Below are 20,650 nucleotides of genomic sequence, written 5' to 3'. Positions count from 1 at the left end.
TCTTCCTTCCCTTTCTCTCCATAATGACTTGACACTGACAATTTTTAAGACCTAATCTTCCTCCTTTTTCAAACTGGTGTTAACACGAGCGAAAATGACATAACAGCATAACAGTAGCATGTTGTCAGTTGTAATGACTGTCAGGTTTTCTGCTAGTATTTGTAGAAAAAAATCTGCACATTACATCCTCCTACCAAGCATTCTAACAGTTGGTCAGATTACTCCTGGACCGAGTGTAAGAGGAGGACTTGTTTGGTAACTAGATAGATTATCATAATTTAATTATGAGACAGTATCAGAAACATTCACAGGAAGTTAATCAAAATGCGAGATGACAGGATAAATGTAATGTGTTGTGCAAATATTTCTTGTGAATATGGGGAAATACAGCAACCTGATGTGACATCAGTTTAATAAGTTGATAGAGACTTATAGAAGAATAGTGAGGCATGTCCTTTGTGAAGCTGTCCACTGATTCTTTGAAATCTGCATGTGAATTATCTAAGGCATTGCAGATCTAGCCTCTATTCCCCACTCAACATTTAGTTAAAGAGTTCATATACACTGCTCAAAAAAATGTTTTGTACCACCATCACAAATTGCATAGATTTCTTTTCAGTCTCTTTCTCAAAACCCTTTTCACATAGTAAATTGTTATATACACTGTAAATCAGCATTTTCAGTGCAGTGCCTCCCATCATGACTGATACAATGAGACTTGAGTACACTGTTTGGTCTGTCAGCATTCCTTGAAGGACCATTTCAAGCATAGCCATGTGTACAATGTGATTTTGTAACAAGAAATTTCATCAGTACTGGACATTACCTACCTAACTGGTGAACATTATACTGATTAAATTCAAACACTCAACTACTACTGTGAGACACAGCACACTGAAGCTCTGCCTCATGATGAACACTTAAAGTGAACACCACACCAGCTGATGACAGCTGCCTATAAGTCATGGGTCAAAGGTACCCAAGCACAATGCAACAGAATTGTGGGCTGCCTTTTGGAGGCAACAGGGAGAGCTGTATTAAACCAAAGAGTACATAATCGTCTCCATATGATCAATTTGGCCCATTGCAGACAACAGTCCACATTCTGGACTCTTTGATGCATAAAGGTGGGAAAGGGAACACCTGAAATGGAACCTGGATCAATAATGTAGGGGTCTCTTCACCGATTAGTGCACGATTTGTCTAACATCTGATGATTATCAAATATGGGTATAGAGGTGATCAGTTAACAAAGCACATCTCGGGCATGCAGTCTTGCAGGTTCAGCAAAGAGGTGGACCAGTCACATTTTGGACTGTTTGATACTGAGGGTAATTTGGTGGCTATGCAGTAACAAAATAGCATATTCTAACATACTGTCCAGCATTAAAACTAATTTTCCAGTCAGGTGCACAGGACTGCACAATGCTACGCCTCTACTATGGGCATCATTCGGATGCAGTATTTGGGTGGTTGGGGGGGGGGGGGGGGGGGGGCGGTGGCAGCAGAGTCAGTACATCATTCTCCCAGGTGCTGCAGGCTTCTTTACAAACATTAGAGCCACTACTTCTCTTTCAAGTAGCTCCTCCATTGGCATCACAAGGCTGAGTGGACTCCATTTCAACTCTCTCACTAATCACAAATCCCTGGCAGTATTAGGGATTGAACCAGGGTCATCTGAAAGACAGTCAGATGCAGTGACCATTAAGCATCAGAGATGGACATTGTCCAGCAAAATAGTCAACGTTTTGGCGATGAGGTCATCAATAAAGACGGTAAAATATGGGCACAGTATGCTCACCACAACGTGGCCATGACTTGGAGAGAGGTCCCATTCTTGCACTGTTTTAGATAGGCACAGCGGTGTTCATCCTATGCAAGTACATATAGCTGAGACATCAAACACACACACAGTGCCAACTAATTACGTAGTCCTGATAACGCGGCACAACTGTAGTAAGGAGGTAGTTAACTCTGAAGATGATACTGGTCAAAAGCTCAATGACATTTTCAACCTTATCTACAGTCCTGTAGACTACTCAGAGCTTCAACTATATGGTAAGTGGTTGCCTTTACCATTATTTGTAGCCTACATAAAACTTTGCAATATCATATTACACAATAGATGTGTGGTTTCAATGGTTAAATTAAAATGGTACATATTGTTAGAAAACATCAGAACAGATTTTGAAATATGCTCCAGAGAAATATTTTAGATAGGCACAGTGGTGTTCATCCTATGGGGAGCAGTCCTGTATGACTTCAGTTCACAGCTGGTAGTTATTGAGGGAACTCTGGTGGTACAACAGCACATCACTGACATCCTAGATCCTCATGAGTTCTCTCTCGTGTGACAGTATCATAGTGCCATTCACGGTAAATTTCACACAGAAAAGGAACTATGAACAAGCTTTATTCAAGACAAATGTCACATTTGTCGAATGCTGACCAAAAGGAAACAAAAGACTTAATCTCTCAAGGATACATGGTCCATTCTAGGATACCAACTGATTCTGCATGACAATTTTTTATTGTGTATAAGACATTGGTGCACCATTTCACACCATTACTGAATCAGCTGTTGAAGTAACAAATGGCTCTGCATACAAAAGATATGAGTTGAATTCATGTTTCAAAATGGTGATTATTACTGTGTGCCAGATCAGGACTCAAAGCCGGAATCTCACCTTTCATGGGCAGTGCTCTTACTGGCTGAGCTATCTGGGTACAACTCACTAACAACCCTGACAGTTTTACTTCTTCCAGTATTACTCTTCCAATTTGATAATTTCACAAAAGCTTTCCTGCAAATCTTGCTGGACTAGCACTCCTTGAAGAAAGGAAAGTCTTAGACACAGCCTAAGGAGTTTTTTCAGAATGAATGTTTCTGTGCTAGAGTGTGTGCTCTTTTCACACTTCCTGACATATTAAAACTGTGAGCCATGATGGAGCTACAATATTTTGAATGAGCTATCCAGGCATGATTCAAAACCCACTCTCATAGCTTCACATTTGCAGCACCTCTTTCCTACTTGCCAAATCTTACAGAAATGACACTGTGAGTCATGTTTCCATAGCTCAGTCAGTAAGAGTACTGCCTATGACACACATGGTTCAACGTTTGAGTTCCAGTATATGACACTGTTTTTAAACTATCAGGAAGTTTCAAAACAGTCATCTGAATGATTATCATTTTCTGGGGTGGAAAGGGTATTATTATTATTATTATTATTATTATTATTATTATTATTGATTACCTCACAAAGAGTAAACCAAAACTTACTAATGCTACTAAAAACTTCTATACTGTCTAAATAAAAAAGAGGTAAGAAGAGTTATGGATTTCAAAAGAAAATAAGTGCTCAACAATGGGAAATTTGAGGGATGTGTTGTCGCAACAACACAGTTCATAAGATTTGCCACCATCAGATGTGCACCTACTATCATATCTAAATAAATGTGTGACTGCAGAGTGCAATATAAAGATTACAGTAGTTGCAGATGAGTATTTTTATAGATCACACTTGAAGGGTGGAATTTGCCCACTCGAAAGATGTTTTAACTGCATTGACTTTAAAGGGAAATATAAACCAGAATAAATGCATGTTTATCAAAAAACAAATATTTCAATGTGAACGTGAGAAATTCTCTAACTGGCCTCACAACACTATTTCACACACACAAAACTTTTTGACACAAAGGCATTCTAGGCAAATGTTCATCCTGAATTGTGCAAATATGAATAGGTAGAAATCCTGCTTCAAATGCACTCCGATAGTAGTAATCCCCATATATTGGATATGTTGACATTCAGCCTATTTCTCAAAAAAGCAGCAAACGGAAATCACCGTTATAAAATTTAAATTTATATTTAGTTTTTTGTGTTCTCTTTCCTACCTCCCCCCTTTTTTTGCCATTTTAAGTTCACACCAGTCAGTTCCTCTTTCAAAGAGCTTAAGTAATTAAACTTCATCTTAAAATAATAGCTCAACTCTTACCTTCGATTGGTAGTATTATTTTCTAATTTTATGATCTCACAAATCTGTTTTAATTGTGTTCCAATGGCAGTTACATATCAGGGCAAAGTATTTGTATGTTTAATGGGAGTTCCTAGTGATGACTTAGCTTATTAAATACTTTAAAAGCCACATCCTTCAGGATACAAGAGCCTATAAGATGAAGTGACTCATTAAACTCAAGCAGAAGCAACCAGTTTTTGGAATCAACACACATTATGCAACAATGTTGTGTTTTTTAAAATATTCCAGTATGTAGATAGGAACTTTATTAATGAATACCTGGCATATTTTTCTCTAGAATGTAATTCTGCCGAGAAGTACCAAAAACTCTGGAACTCAAGGGAAAGCGGAAATTCACATTTTACTTCCAATTCTATCCATGTCTCCACTGTGTATCAAAAGCTGAAATATCTAAGTTAAAGTCTGAAAATGTCTTACCAATTCCACCTGTTTTCATACATTCAGACTACTATATTTACCCGAGGCTTCAGAAGAAAAGGGTTTTAAATGCCACCAGCACTGATGTCTACGCAGTGAAATACTTGAGCTATATTTTAAAGGATGGTCCCCACATGAGACAGACATTTTTCTCTATACAGTGACAATTACAACAATACTATGAAAAAATGAAACTCAGGCAGGAATACTACCATTTCTGCATTATGCAACTCACTGTGGAGCCACTTAAGGAAAAAGGACACCCTGTGTCAGTATTTTTTTGGTACCACAATTTTTTTTCCATCTATGTGAGTATGAAAACAGCATGCTGTACCACAATTTGGGTTCTAAACTGTAGTTGCTCCACACATGGTACGACTTTTCATGGTTTACAGAAAAGCAATAGTATATTATCTCCAGTAAGATAATACTTGGTGAAGTGCTTTGTGGAGTAAGTGACCTTTTCTGCTCTCTCTCTCTCTCTCTCTCTCTCTCTCTCTCTCTCTCTCTCTCTCTCTCTAGGACAGAGTCTATGCCAGAGACTGCAGTAAAATCAGAGGAGAGGAGGGTGAGGAGTTGTGTGTTTCATCTGCCTTGTACTGGACATTTTCATGTAAGTATGTACAAACTGTGTATTTCAAACACAACTCTGGAAACAATAAATGATTCATATTCATTTGAATGGCTATACCAACCCATCAAATACAGGTCACATTGGGATAATTGTTTAACACCTGGACCAACTTCAGATCTTGGAAGCAAATGGTTTGTTTAGGTAACAAAGTTTGCATTTCCTCCCAATCTCATAAAGATTTAAAAGCAACTTAGAATAGCCTTTCCATTTTAAGAAAAATATAGTGTCCTCTTAATCCAAATGTCAAAGATCCAGTTTTTAAACAAAGATCTATAAACCATTTGCATGTAGTTTTTGATGGAGGTGAGGCACGTTCTAGGATGTGCAACACTTCATACTGTTACCATAACAGTTGAAGTAAATAATGGAAGAGTAAAGGAAACCACTTTACATATAGCTGAGGAGACACCCACACACACACACACACACACACACACACACACACACACACACACACACACACACTCAGTGCCAACTAATTACATAGTCCCGATAATGCGGCACGACTGTAGTAAGGAGGTAGTTAACTCTGAAGTGATACTGGTCAAAAGCTCAGTGACATTTTCAACCTTATCTACAGTCCTGTAGACTACTCAGAGCTTCAACTATATGGTAAGTAGTTGCCTTTACCATTATTTGTAGCCTACTTAAAACTTTGCAATATCATATTACACAATAGATGTGTGGTTTCAATGGTTAAATTAAAATGGTACATATTGTTAGAAAACATCAAAACATATTTTGAAATATGCTCCAGAGAAATATTTCTTATAGTGATCTTCCTCTACTACTTTCACCATACATATAAGAATATGTTTGCCAGTTTACAGGAAAGAAAGACAATTAGGTTTTAATGTCACATAAATGACAAAGTCAACTGAGGAAGAGAACAGTCCTTGATTTGTTAATAAGGAGGCAGCAAATTTTCTGTTGCCTTTTCTTAACATTTGCCTCACGCACTTTATGGAAATCACAGAAAAGATAAATCTAGATGGCTAGACCAGGATGTCAGCCAAACCCCTACTGTATGCAAGTCCAAGATCTTACCAACTTCACTCAATAATGAATTGCCTTTTTGTAACTGAGTAGTAAATATGAGTGTATGAGGCAGATCATGGATGATGTAGGCAGTGGAAGTTATGCAGAATGGAGAGCTGTCAATTAATAAGAATCTAATCAATCTCGCAGTTGACGGCTGTAAACAGTAAATACTGCGCAATTTAACTATGCTACTACTAGTGGCTTCCTAAATAACGTAAGGCAAATGCCTGGTTGGATCTTATGAAATGGAAACATCAAATTTCTTTCCCCTTTCTAAGCTTATGCCCCTTCACAAATGACCTCGCCATTGATGGTACATAAGCTTAATCTTCCTTCTTCCTTTTATGTTACTGCTACCCTTAACACTAAAAACTAAACTTTTCTTTCCTTTTTCATGTTATTTCGCAATTCAGTTTTGGCTTCAAACTGCAGTGTTCACACCACAATGTGTGTTCTGCAACATGTATGCCTTTATTACTTCTAGTGGTGTTTTGACTTCTGATGTTTTCTTATACTGGGAATTTTGTGTTTCAGGGATGTGTTTTTCTTGATATATATTTTACATGTTACTATTGTGTCACACACACACACACACACACACACACACACACAAATATCAACCGTTTTTACTTTGTTTGTGACAAATATTTTGTTGCACAGCACACAAATTTCATAAAAGCAATCACTTTGCTGTTCTTCTACACTCTCATTACCTCACTTCCTCTCACCCCCTTATCTGTCTTTTACACAGCCTGAAAGGAAGATTGGAAGGTCATTAGAGATGGAGCACAAGCTTGGATTTGATACAGACATGGTACGAGATCAGCTGTGCCTTTTCCAAAAGAAGCATCTCAGCATTCACCACAACTGATTTAGGGAAGTCTAGTGTCAGGTTGACAAGGAAAGACCACAATAAACAATAACTTTGTGTGTGTGTGCAAAGCCACTGTTATGATTAGGCTTGCTGATTAAAACTATTGGAAATGTGTTACTCAGTTTTCACATTAACTTTCAGTGATGTTTAGATCAGAAAATGCTGAGACTATACATGACGACTCACCACTACACACAAGTTTTAAGACTAGCCATATGCAGTGTAATGGTGCTTATACGTTACAGCGATTAGAGTGAGTGACCAAACCCTGCAGTGTTATATAGTGCCTGTAATGTAAATTGACCAATATGCATACTGCTTGTAGTTGTATTTTTCAGATTACTCATGTGTGTATTGCTTGGGCAGCCTGACTGACTTTTTAAACAATTTTGGACTATTTCTTGCTGTAATATGAATATCTCTCTCTCTCTCTCTCTCTCTCTCTCTCTCTCTCTCTCTCTCTCTCACACACACACACACACACACACACACACACACACACACACACCAATTATTAGTTTTACTCCACTGATCTCAGCAGCAGATGCCTTTTATCCAGTTTGGTTTCAATGGTTAGTTATCAGGCTTATTTAAAACTGATTATTGTTTGGCGTGACTATGTCTGTAATGGGTTTTATTCCACTACGGAACAGACTGAATGGAGAGGTTATGACAGTGAATGAATGTTGCCAAAGACATGTCCGTCAAGACTGGATACCAAAAGTAACAGGAATTAGCCATTCTTAAGTATCAAACAAATGCATTTAAAATTACTTCTTAAATAACCTCATTCATCTAATGAGTAAAATTAACTGGAGATGATTGCTTCAATTGATATCATTGTGAAACCAATCTCAGGTGTGTTCACTTCAAAACTGTTAACACCTTTTCATCAGGTGATAAGCAACTAAGGTTAATTTGCAGAAGAGGCACAGGGAATGTATTGATTATAATATTTCAGGGAGAAAAGATGCCATTTAATTATGCTGTTTCAAAGTGTTTGCTCCTATTTTAATTCAATTTATTGGAAAAAATAGGAATTCATCTTAATTAATAGGTTCAAATACAGCAGCATAGTTTAATATTTGAAACCATTCATTAAACTATGCACTACAGATAAATGTGAATTTCAAAAATATGGCTGTATCATTTGAGAAAGATTATTGGGGGGAGGGGAGGGGGGGAGATGGAAAGATAGATAGATAGATAGATAGATACAGAGAGAGAGAGAGAGAGAGAGAGAGAGAGAGAGAGAGAGAGAGAGAGAGAGAGACGCGGCAAGAGGTCGGTGATAACGTGGGCAATCATACAGTGGTATACCAGGGGCCCCCTGGTTACTTGTAAAGGTCACATTACAGCCATGGATTATGTGACCATTTTTGTTGAGCAGGTCTATAACCAACTGAAATTCTTGACATATAATGCTACCACTGTATGCCATAAAAAGGTGTAAAATGGGACTAAAAAACATTAATTTTTATGTCATGCTGTACTGCATGGTTTTTATGACATCTCACATGTTACAGTTCTCTGCTCAGAATAAGTTATGAATCATAACCTTCACGCCGACTCATATGACAGACATACATTTCACTTGTGTAACACACTTCCCACACAGGAGCAGAATGTTTCATGGTCCACAAAGTTGCTTACAAAATAAATAAACATGAGGGTTGAGCAACAATGCAGAAACACTGCTTGAACATAGCCAAGCCTGCACGTTGTGCTGCTATATTTGCCCATGAATGGCATCTCTGCAGTGTCTTCAATATGACACAAGCATCAATAATGGCCAGAACAGTGTTCTGTGTAGTTGTGACACATTATGTTGGATCTGAGTGAACACAAATGTGGGCAAATTGTTGGTGCTTATATAGTGGGTTCTTCTACAACCAATGGAGCTGACGTGTTTGGACTTTCAAGAGGCACCATATCAAAGATTTATATCCCATACAGTGAAAGTGGAAAAACACCATCCACCAATGTAATTTTATTGACACCATCCACCAAGTCACAATGTGGATGAAAGTATGTGTTGAGTGATTGTGATAGATGGTCACTGAACAGGATTGTGATGAAAAAGAAGAGGACAACAGCCGCAAAAGTTACTGTAGAACTAAATGTTACACTCGCAAAGCACGTCAGCACCAAAACAACATTAAGGGAGTCCTATAAGCATGGAATTACAGAGCCAGGTAGAATTTCAAAACCATTCATCAGTGGTGCAAACACTCGTAAGAGGAAAATGTGGAGCCAAAGCCAATAAATCCTTGCCTATGGACAATGGTCGTGCGAGTTCTGTTTCACACTGTTTCCAGCTTCTGGCCATGCATCCGTCCAAAGAATGAAATATGGCAAGAGTAAAGTGATGACTTGGGCAACCACATAGTGGTATTCCAAGGGCCCCACGGTTACTCTCAAAGGTCACGTTACTGCCATAGATTATGTGACTATTTTGGTTAAGCATGTCTATCCCATGGTACAATTTTTGTTCCCCAATAGTGATGCTGTGCTCCAAGATGACAGAGCCCCTTTCCATACAGCTCACATTGACAAAAACTGATTTTGCGAGCGTGAGGATGAATTCTCTCATCTCTCCTGGACACCACAGCCACCAAATCTCAATACTATTGAGTTTCTGTGGTATACTTTGGAGAGAAGGGTGTGTGACCACTGTCCATCTCCATTATTACCTGAACTTGCCACTATTTTTCAGGAAGAATGGTAAAAATTGTCTTGAAAACTGTACGTGAGCTATATTTATTCATTCTGAGCTGATTGGAAGCTGTTTTGAATGCCAATGCATTTTGTACTATGTATTAGGCATGGTAATATGTTTTGTTTTTGGTGTTTCCCCTGTAAACAAATAAATGAAAGTATTATGAGAGAGCTGCAAAAGGTTCTCAAGCCTGGTAGAAAAATGGCACTGATATCAACAAAAATTTGTTTCTGCTATACTCACACATATTTCCCAATCATGTAACATGTGTTGCTGAATAGATTTTTTGTACGGATTTGTGAAATAGTTATGATGGTGTTTTTCATTCAAACGAATGAACTAGAATACCAATGCAGCATAAACATTCTTGTTTTGGATGTTTGCTCAACAATCCATATTCTTACAAAGTTGGTGAATATTTACAGTTAGCTACTTCATTTCAACAGTTTAGAAATAGGCAGCTCAGTTCAAAGTGGCTGAACTTACTGTGAAGATAGTTCACATGAAGGACCTCCACTAACTAATGCCAGAGACAAAAACATTGAGAAAGTGTGTAATGTGGTATTACACAATTGGTGAATAAGAATATTTCTCATTCAAATGAATGAACTAGAATACCAATCCAGCATAAAGATCCTTGTTTTGGATGGTTTATCAACAGTTTGAGCTAACACCACAGGCATATTAGAAAGAGTACAGCACATTTTACAGCCAGAATTAAGAAAAAGAGGCCATTGTGTAAAGTGGCTGCCTCATTTGTTGAATGATGACTGAAAGTGAAAATAAAAATCCAATTTGTCAGCAATGGTTGAACCTTTTAAATCTGTTTATCTCTGCAGTTACAATCATAATAATATTGAAGAACACACACCTAAATAAAATTACCACTGCAGATGCAATACTGCTGCCTACTTCAATGTTTTTGTGCCTCTTGTTACATTGAAGAATAACTTTGGTCCAGTAATTCACACCATAGACAAACCAGAAATTGGAGCCTAGGTTGATAGCAGTGCATCTGCATCATAAAAGGCAGTCTATATCAACTGCTGGAAAGTGTGATCATTGTTTTCTTGGATGTAAAATGGATTCTTCTTATTGACTATAATTCTTTTAACTGATGACAGCATTATCTTCAAAAAAATAATGTGAATTTTTGTGCTGGCAACTGTTGATTAACAACAGAGTACAATCTGGAATGAAAATTTGTAACAAGTTAATAATGCACATTAACAGGAACTCAAAAAAGAAGTAACTACCTTTCACAGACAGCACTCTAGGAGCTGCATCTTGGAGCATCAGACTAAAATCTTCAGTGTGTCAATAGTTACTTTCTACAGGTTCCAAAAACCCATAGGCTATCCCAGAATTCTGCAGTGCTAGCATCAGGGGGAGAGAGGATTAAATGGCGAGTTTGACTTAAAAGCTGGTATCTGAACGAGTTCCAGTCTGAAATGTAGTTTTAATTTGTTACAAATGTTCAATCGAGACATGTATCAGCACCAATGTGTTATAAATGTAGGATAGATCAAAAAATTTATACATACTTTGAAATTTTTCATTTTGAGAGTAGTGAAGGCGTGATCTGTTTTACTTGCTAAAAAAAAATTCAACAGCTTCGATTGCAGAACTATTTCTTGATGTAAGACAACTGGTTTCAACAGATTTTGCTGTATTTTCAGGACTTAAAAATCTCTATGTTGTAAAACGTGTTTATTTGACGCTGAACCTCATGGCAAGTTGTCAAGTGGATAATGGGCTGATTGTTATCCATTTGACAACTTGCCACAATGTTCAACATAAAATGCACATATTTTACAACAAAAAGATTTTTAAGACCTGAACATGACAGTAAAGTATGTTGCAACCTGTTTTCCTGAATAAAGAAATATTTTTATGTGATCTAGGCTGTTGAATGTTTTTATACACACTGTGATAATGAAAACCTTATATATGATCATCAGTACTACAGTGACTCAATGTTAAACAATTACAATAAGAGTTCAAACTGCAAACCAACTGCCTCAAACACTTCTGAGCATGATGCTGCATACTCAAGGTCAGCAACAGGAATTGCTTGACAAGCCATTTTAATTTCAGTGCGCAGTTCTGCTAGTGTGCGTGGCTTCCTGCTGTATATTATGTCCTTAAGGATACCCAACAAGTAAAAATCAAGTGAGGTCAAATAAAGGTGAACATGCAGCGTGCTTCAAGGCACCCTTTCATCCAATCCAATCAGAGTATGATGATGCAATAGCTCCATACTGAACAGTCATATACCACTGCTTGCTCAGCGAAAGATCAGTACCCGAAGACTGGAAAGTTGCACAGGTCACAAGTATATTCAAGAAAGGCAATAGGGATAATCCGCTGAATAAGGCCCTTACCATTAATGTCGACATGGAGCAGGATTTTGGAACACATATTGCGAATGAACATTATAAATTACCTCAAAGAGATTGGTTTATTGACACACAGTCAACATGGAAGATGGAAAATATCGTTCTTGTGAAACACAACTAGCTCTTTAGTCACACGTAGTGTTGAGTGCTATTGACAAGGGATTTCAAATTGATTTCTAGATTTCCAGAAGGCTTTCGACATTGTACCTAAACAAGCAGAGTGCAATCAAATTGCGTACTTACGGAATATTGTATCAGTTACATGACTGGATTCGTGATTTCCTGTCAGGGAGGTCAAAGTTTGTTGTAATTGATGGAAAGTCATCAAGTAAAACAGAAGCGATTTCTGGCATTCCCTGATGCTGTTATTTACTGCCTAGTAAAGTCATCAGAAGACCAAAACAAATTGCAAAATGATTTAGAAAAGATATCTGTATGGTGCAAAAATTAGCAACTGTCCCTAAATAATGAAAAGTGGGAGGGCATCCACATGAGTGTTAAAAGGAATCCGATAAACTTCGGTTACATGATAAATTAATCAAACCTAAAGGCCATAAATTCAACTAAATACCTAAGAATTACAATAAAACACAACTAAAACTGGAAAGTGCACATATAAAATGTTGTGGGAAAGGCAAATCAAAGACTGTGTTTTATTTGAAGATGCAACAGATTTACTAAAGAGATTGCCTACACTATGCTTGTCCGTCTGCTTTTGGAGTACTGCAGTGCGGTGTGGGATCCTTAGTAGATGGGGTTAACAGAGTACATCGAGAAAATTCACAAAAGGACAGCACATTTTGTATAGTCGAGAAATAGTGGAGAAAGTGTCATGGAGAATTTTGGGTGGACATCATTAACACAAACGCGTTTCTTGTTGCGGCGGAACTGTCTCACACAATTTCAATCACCAACTTTCTCCTTCGAATGTGAAAATATTTTGTTGATACTGACCTACATAGTGAGAAATAACAAAATAAGGGAAATCAGTTCTTGCAAGGAAATATATAGATGTTCATTCTTTCCACATTCTATTTGAGAGTGGAATAATAGGGAATTATTGTGAAGGTGGTTAAATGAACCCTCTGCCGGGTACTTATGTGTGATTTGCAGAGTATCCCTGTAGCTGTTGCACTGATATCCAGATAGGCGCACAAATGCCTGTGTAAGCGTGATGGGGCACCATCTTATTGAAAGAGAAAAGGTTCATCACCAAAGAAAGGACAAATGCATGGAAAAGTTAATGAGTCCAGCATCTCTTGCCAGTAATTTTATCTTTTAAAAAGAAATTTCCAGTCAGTCCCCTTGATGATAACCTGCACTAGACATTACGTCACAGAACACTGACCACTCACTCGACAAACGTACGGATTTTAGGGAGCCTAGTACGCACAGTTATGCCTGTTTACCGTGCCATTTAATTTAAACTGTGCTTCATCAAACTACACCACACTGAAAACAAAATTAGCATCATGTTCAATATGCACTAGGAACCATTCACTCAACTGACTCGCTTTGTTCCTCGGTCGCCCTCATTCAATGTAACAACTGCGGAATGTAAACTTTCTGCTTCTTCACTTTGTGGAAAATATGACTTCTGCTCACACTATTTATGCCTGTTTCATGTGCACATTGTTGTGTTGATCTCTGTGGGGAGTATGTGAATCCATCCAACACCTGAGCAGAAGACTCTTCACCTGCTACTGTGAGTGGCCAACATGATCTTCACTGATGCATATTCATAATTGTCCCTGCAGTTTGGAACATACCGTGAAGGTGAGTGATGCTTAAGCATGTGAGTGGTTCAGTTCCAAATTCCTGCCTCCAATGTCGCTGCACTTCACTGATGTTCTCCAAGTTCCAATACCATTTGAGAAAATATTTTCACTGCTCAAATTTCAGTCACGTTTGCACCGTGGCTTCAGTTTGTACACTGACATTGGCGTATCGCAACCCTATTGCCATCTGTTGCTCAACCGCAGTACTACATGTTCAACCTGTACCCACCGTGACTTCAAAGTGTATGATTAGTACAGCCAGTTTTAAAGTGTGTATACATTTTCTTGAACTTCCTTGTAGTTACACCGAAAAAAAATTTGGCTACATATCAAAAATTTTACTTACATGAAAAAAAAAATAACAGCAACCAGTTGCAAATTTTAATTAAATTGTTATTTGAAAATCCACCGTGATCAGTTTATGACTTCAAAATTCCATCCTTACATAGTTGAATTATATTGCAGTCTATCAGTTGTGTGATGTCTGAACATGACCATGAAACACAGTGGAAAGGTGATAAAACCTAACAAAATTAGTTGCGAACTTTTTAAGACTTCTATTTACCTATTAGCTATGTGCAATATACATGTAAAAACTGTCTGAAATTTTGAAATAAGACTAGGTGGATCTCAAATGAATTTTTGAACCAGGCTGCTCCTTTTGAAGTTAATTTTTTTTTTTAATATCAGACATGTATTTTTGGGGCACTGGTCTTCGGAAAAGTGTTGTAGTCAATACATGACAAATTGTGCACATGGTGCATCTGTTGACTGGAGGCTCAGATGCAGGGAATAAACTTTGAGAATACATTACTCTTATCCAGACAATAAAAACATCCCTCCACATCTAACACTGAAATTTGGCAGTACAATTTACAGTGGTGCTTAATTTCAAATCATGAAATATTACCACTCACTGACAATGTGTGTGCAGGGTGGGGGGAGAGGGGGAGTCAGTTCAAACATACTGATCTCATAGCAACTGCATGATAAAGCAGAACACAAAATGGAGTGAAGTGTTGCAGGTGAGTCAGAGCCAACAAAGACATGATTCTTCAGCTTTTGAAATGTAAATAGTAATTATTTTATGAATAAACCTCCATAATGAAAAACAATAAGTTAAAATCTTTAACACAAAGGTTAATTCTAGTCGCTCATGTATGTTGAAGCTATCAAGTTATTTTACTGTAATTCTGGATTAAACATAATTAAAATATAATTTGAACAACTGGGACTAAATCTTTTTAGTTATTCAAAGAAAACTATCTGAAAGCTATAGGCTCGATACTGAAACACATCAGTTACATAGTACAGAATTGTCCATTAAGAATCAGGTATTTCAGTCAACTGTGAAACGTTCTGCCAAAATAATTCAGTAAAAATAAATACTGAGTAAGTACTGCTCAAGAAAATGAATCAAATATCACCCTCAACTACTTCTGGGTGGGCTTGACAGCCTTTATAAATTTGAAAGGAAGACTGTTCCACCAGGCTGTATTTTAAAACTGTGCTATATTGATTATTACTATTCTTTGAGCGTGGCTCATTCTCAGTTGCATTTGCAACAGAAATCATGGTCTCCAAATAGCAGTCACAAACCATGCATAGTTGCGCATAGCACAGTCATTAAAGTGCATGATCTTGCAATGCATAGCCACAAAAAACACCTACCAATAGCAAGAGACTTCTATTTGATGAGGACAATATATCCACATCTGTTATATAAGCACTTGAAAATGAACCAAGCTCTAAACTAGTATTGCTTAAAATGTACAATTTTAAAGTACTGCCCAGTAGAATGATGTCTTTCTTTAAATATTAGACTACTTTTCCTAACTAACAAATGACAACAAATAACAACAATAACAATTATAATTATTATAATCACAATAATAATAATCGTACACTATACCACTCAAGCTGTCATATTCTACTTGCATAACTTGAAATATCAGAACCAGCATTATCCCACCACCACTTAATACAGCTACGAATTGAGGTATATTAATACGGGACATGAAGTGTTTGCCCACAGTTTAAACAGTAAACATATCAGATGCCCTTCCTGTGTTATTAGGAGCCTTTCTCTGGCAGTTCTTTAGCTTTTTTAATTTCATTTTTTTTTCCTGCCAGTAAAGTCGGCCCAAGCAAAAACTGCTCATATTGTGTTTCAGATGATCACGACTGTCAACAGGAGTGTTCTTTTGTTTCTCATAAACAAAATTACGTCTAAATTGTAATTTTATGTTTCTAAGTGGTACAACCGCCTCAAATGTTTGTTGAGCAAACATATTTATACACTATATTAAGAAAAGGAAAGTCACTACTCACCATATAGTGGAGATGCCGAGTTGCAGATAGGCACAACAAAAAGAGTGTCACAAATACAGCTTTACACACACACACACACACACACACACACACACACACACACACACACACAACTGCAGTCTCGGCCAACTGAAGCCACACTACAAGCAGCAGCACCAGTACATGATGGGAGTGGTGACTGGGTGGGGGTAAGGAAAAGGATGGGGTGGGTAGGGAGAAGGATAGTAGGGTAATGGTGGCAGACAGTAGAAGTGCTGCTGGGAGGGGGGGGGGAGGAGGGGGGGGGCACACAGAGGTGAGGTGGAGAGATTGTAGGGTAACTATGTGCAGTCGAGAGGTTAGACAGAGGACAGAGGAGCAGTGAGGAGGGGGGGGGGGGGGAGTAATGGAAAGAGAGAGAAATAAAAAGACTGGTTGTGATAGTGGAATAAGGGCTGTGTAGTGCTGGAATGGAAACATGGAAGGGGCTGGGTGAGTGAGGACAAAGGCTATCGAAGGTTGAGGGCAGGAGGGTTACAGGAATATGGGACATATTGCAGTGAAAGTTTTCACCAGCGCACTTCAGAAAAACTGATGTTGGTGGGAAGGGGCACAGGCTGTGAAGCAAACACTGAAATGAAGTATGTCGTGTTTGGCAGCGTGCTCAGCAACAGGGTGGTCCACTTGTTTCTTGGTGACAGTTTGTTGGTGACCATTCATGTTGACAGACAGCTTGTTGGTTGCCATGCCCACATAGAATGCAACACAGTGGTGACAGCTTAACTTGTAGATGACTGGTTTCACAGGTAGCCCTGCCGTTGATGGGATAGGTGATGTTTGTGACTGGACTGGAGTGATGGTGGTGGTGGTGGGAGGATGTATGGGACAGGTATTGAATCTCCACTATATGGTGAATAGTAACTTTCCTTTTCATAATATTTTTAAATTCCATCCTATATTTTCCATTGTTTAATTCATATTTATAGACTGTAACAACAAAATACAAAGAATAATGTTTTTATAAGAAACCAAATATGGCAACTGAGCTGTGCTGTAATGTCTTCACTGTGCCAACGCATAGCTGTATCATGCCATCTTCACAGTCCTATGATGCTACTGTGATGGGTTGCTTGGCACAGAGGCCACATTCAGTCACAACTGGAAATACTTTTCATTTGTGTGTTTTGTTGCCACTGTCAATAAATAATCTTTAACTGAATATTTCACTATGCCAACAAGATTCCTTTATTGAGTAGGCACATAAATTCTTTCTTCACTGACAACGGAAGTCGAATGAAATGTGTGGGGGACACTTTCACCCTCAAAAACACAACAGGCTCTGTGAGGTGAAGGAAGTACAAACTACATATAAAGTTACGGCAATTTATAAAATCAATAAAATTGAAGTTCTATCATGTACAAAAATCTAACCTGATTATAAACTGAAATGTTAAGATACTGCAAGTTTGTGTATATAATTTATGGAAGGTGAGCAATAAATTATCCAGTATATATTCTGCAAAACCTCAATTCCTCAGATGAGTTACAGATGAAGGACACATGATGTCTTGTGCACAAATATTGTTTTAATATTTCGGGTTTCATGTAATTTGGTTTTACATCATATGGCACAAATGTACGCTAAATTAAATATAAATGGTATGGATACATAAAAATATCGAAGTCAATTGTAAGTTTAATTCTTCACATGAAAGGAAAGAGTTTCACTGGTAATCAGAATTGTGCAGGATAGGTACACAGTTTGTGGGCTACATAGTGTAACTGTGTTCTAGAGGTATTTAACTGTAAATAAAGCTGAAAATTTTCAAAAATAGTGGTAGGTGTTAGCAAGTATGGATATTATCCCCTATGACGATTTTTGACACTAATGTAGTACTGTAACATGGAAGTGTCTCTCTCTCTCTCTCTCTCTCTCTCTCTCTCTCTCTCTCTCTCTCTCCTCTCTCTCTCTCGCTCCCCCCCCCCCCCCCCCCCCCCCCCCCCCCACACACACACACATACACAGAGAGAGAGAGAGAGAGAGAGAGAGAGAGAGAGAGAGAGAGAGAGAGAGAGAGAGAGAGAGAGAGTTGCTGGCTGAAGGTTGCAGAGGGGGAAAAACAAAACCAATGAAGTGCTGTTCACAATAAAATTCCAGTAACATCTTGATTGCATTTCCAAAATTTACGGTAGAAATCACATGTGGAGGTGAACCTTTGTACATGGGAGCATCAGTGATCGTCACAGGAAACAAGAAATAATGGGAATCTGTGATGCCCCCCCAATAAGCTGTACAAACAGGGCTGTAGTCTTATAAAATGTCCCATACTCACACATTATCTACACTGCCAAAATCCAGTTCTCTGTACTCAGTGCCATTTCGATGCCCGTTGCTGTTCTGCAACTGAGTTACAGGCTCAAGATTAGTGTTATTACTATTTACATGGTTGCCACTTATTTCTGCTGTTTTCACATTACTATTCTCAGTTAACAATTGTTCACTAGTAGCAGTTTTCCCATTTTCTACAACACTGCTGGGAACCACATCTGTACCCTTTTCTGTCTCCATAGACTCCTTATTCCCCACATCCATATGACCATCTCCACTAGGCACAATTTTTCTCTCTTCTGTAGGACTGACATCCTTTCCTTCTTCATCACCACCACTTTCACCTTCAAGCTGGCCCTGTAGTAAGAAGAAAATCTAAATTAGAAAACAGAATTGTTTTGAAGAAATATGTAAAACACCAATTGTTCTTAACTTATAGTGTGAACAATTTAAATGTCTCCAGTTGTAAGAATGATTTAAAAAAAACTTTTACTAATTTCACCCCAGTGAAAACTTAACTTTGTGTTCTGCCTTACGGCAGGTCTTGTCATGGGGGAAGCCTTGTCAGAGAGGCCCACTGCGTGAGTGTCTAGGGAAGTGATTCCAGTGGTGGTTTCCGATTGCCTTCCGCTGATGATGATGAAATGATAATGAGGACAACACAACATCCAGTCCCCTGGGTGGAGAAAATCTCCGACCCAGCCGGGAATCGAACTCCAGCCCCTTGGCATGACTGACCGCTGCACTGACCACTCAGCTATCGGGGCAGACACCCCAGTGAGAGTAAGGTCAATAACTGGCTGTTATAGCTTAAAAGAACCTTTCCAGAATTTGTATACAATGATTTTTGGAACACACACGTTAGGACAGCTGGGATTCAGCTCTTCATAATAAATTTTAATGATGAATTTCTGCTGCAGTATAGTGTAAATAATCATTTTAAACAACTTGAAAATCTGGAACAGTAATAACATACGTGTCTCATACATCAGCCCTCTCTTCCCATGTGATGGCCAATTTGCTATTTCTATGAACTATACATATAACCACAGATTTGAGTTTATTACTACATGGAGAATAAACTGTATTATGCCACTTACATGTTTACAAGCAGAGTGATTGTCTCAGAAACTTGTTTTTTAACTTTTACTTCACGAGTTTACACTTCATTCTATTTTTGTTACTACACTGAAATGCACATTTCACTTTCTGTTGAATACTACTGACTTTTATAGCATACTTTCTACATACACAACTAAGCTACTGGAAGAACTTGGTGTCTCAATCATGCTGAAGCCAGGAATGGGAACAGAAAATATCACAGAAGATGTAGACTTAGAAGGCGAAATATTGTATGACAGTGATTTTGTCATATGTGTAACCAGTGCAAAGTATGTGGCGCATAATGACACTGATACCTGCACTGACTATATTACACATTTTCAACGATAAAACAAACTAAGCTTCAGAAAGAAGTCCAAGAAAATCACTGTGTCATTTTGGACTAACGTGGCAGTAGCATGTACTCATAAAGCTGTGCATGAACTCAAACTGAAATCTTACAAAGTAACTGTAGTGCATCAACTGACCAATTGAGATATTGTTGCTAGAGATCAGTACTGCAACTAACTATTGCATGCTGTACAAGATGGAGAGATCGATCAAGAAAGGCTGCCCCCCCCCCCCCCCCCCCTTGAAGTACGGGTGCATTTATTAGGATACACAATCTTGCAACACAATCGAGTAGCTGGATTGGGATTTGCATGGCTGCATGCCTGAAATTTAATAGGTTAGAACAATCAATGTTGAACTTTTGTAAATCATTATCAGTTACATTGAGGACCTCTGCACAATGCGAAAACAGGAGTGTGAGTGCAATTAGTCCAACACAAATTACTGGACTTATTATACAGGAAAAATTTTCAGAAAATTAACAGTTAACAAAAACATCTACTTTTATGCAGGAAAATGCAAGCTCTCACACCATTGATACATCTATGATAAAAGATTTGTTCAGAATGTAATGTCACGAAGTCCTGATTGCCTTTACTTTGGATATGCTTTTTCTGGCCTTCTTGCAGATGGTGACTGCCAGTTGTGCCATTTGGA

General features: G+C 38.1%; 1 protein-coding gene across 50 annotated transcripts in view; it reads right to left on the bottom strand.

Annotated features, from left to right (window-relative positions):
• The window catches only part of LOC126298928 (ensconsin), a 394,125-nt gene that overhangs the window by 14,438 nt on the left and 359,037 nt on the right, over positions 1-20,650 (bottom strand). For all 50 annotated transcript variants that reach the window (XM_049990528.1, XM_049990511.1, XM_049990519.1 and 47 more), the window contains one exon: positions 18,546-18,898. In XM_049990528.1, the coding sequence (XP_049846485.1) occupies positions 18,546-18,898 (353 nt within the window). The remainder of the gene's footprint in view (positions 1-18,545; positions 18,899-20,650) is intronic.

Source organism: Schistocerca gregaria, chromosome X (genome assembly GCF_023897955.1).
Source record: "Schistocerca gregaria isolate iqSchGreg1 chromosome X, iqSchGreg1.2, whole genome shotgun sequence".
Lineage (NCBI taxonomy): Eukaryota > Metazoa > Arthropoda > Insecta > Orthoptera > Acrididae > Schistocerca > Schistocerca gregaria.
Note: the sequence above shows the minus strand (reverse complement) of the source record. Positions and strands in the feature narration are given on the sequence as shown.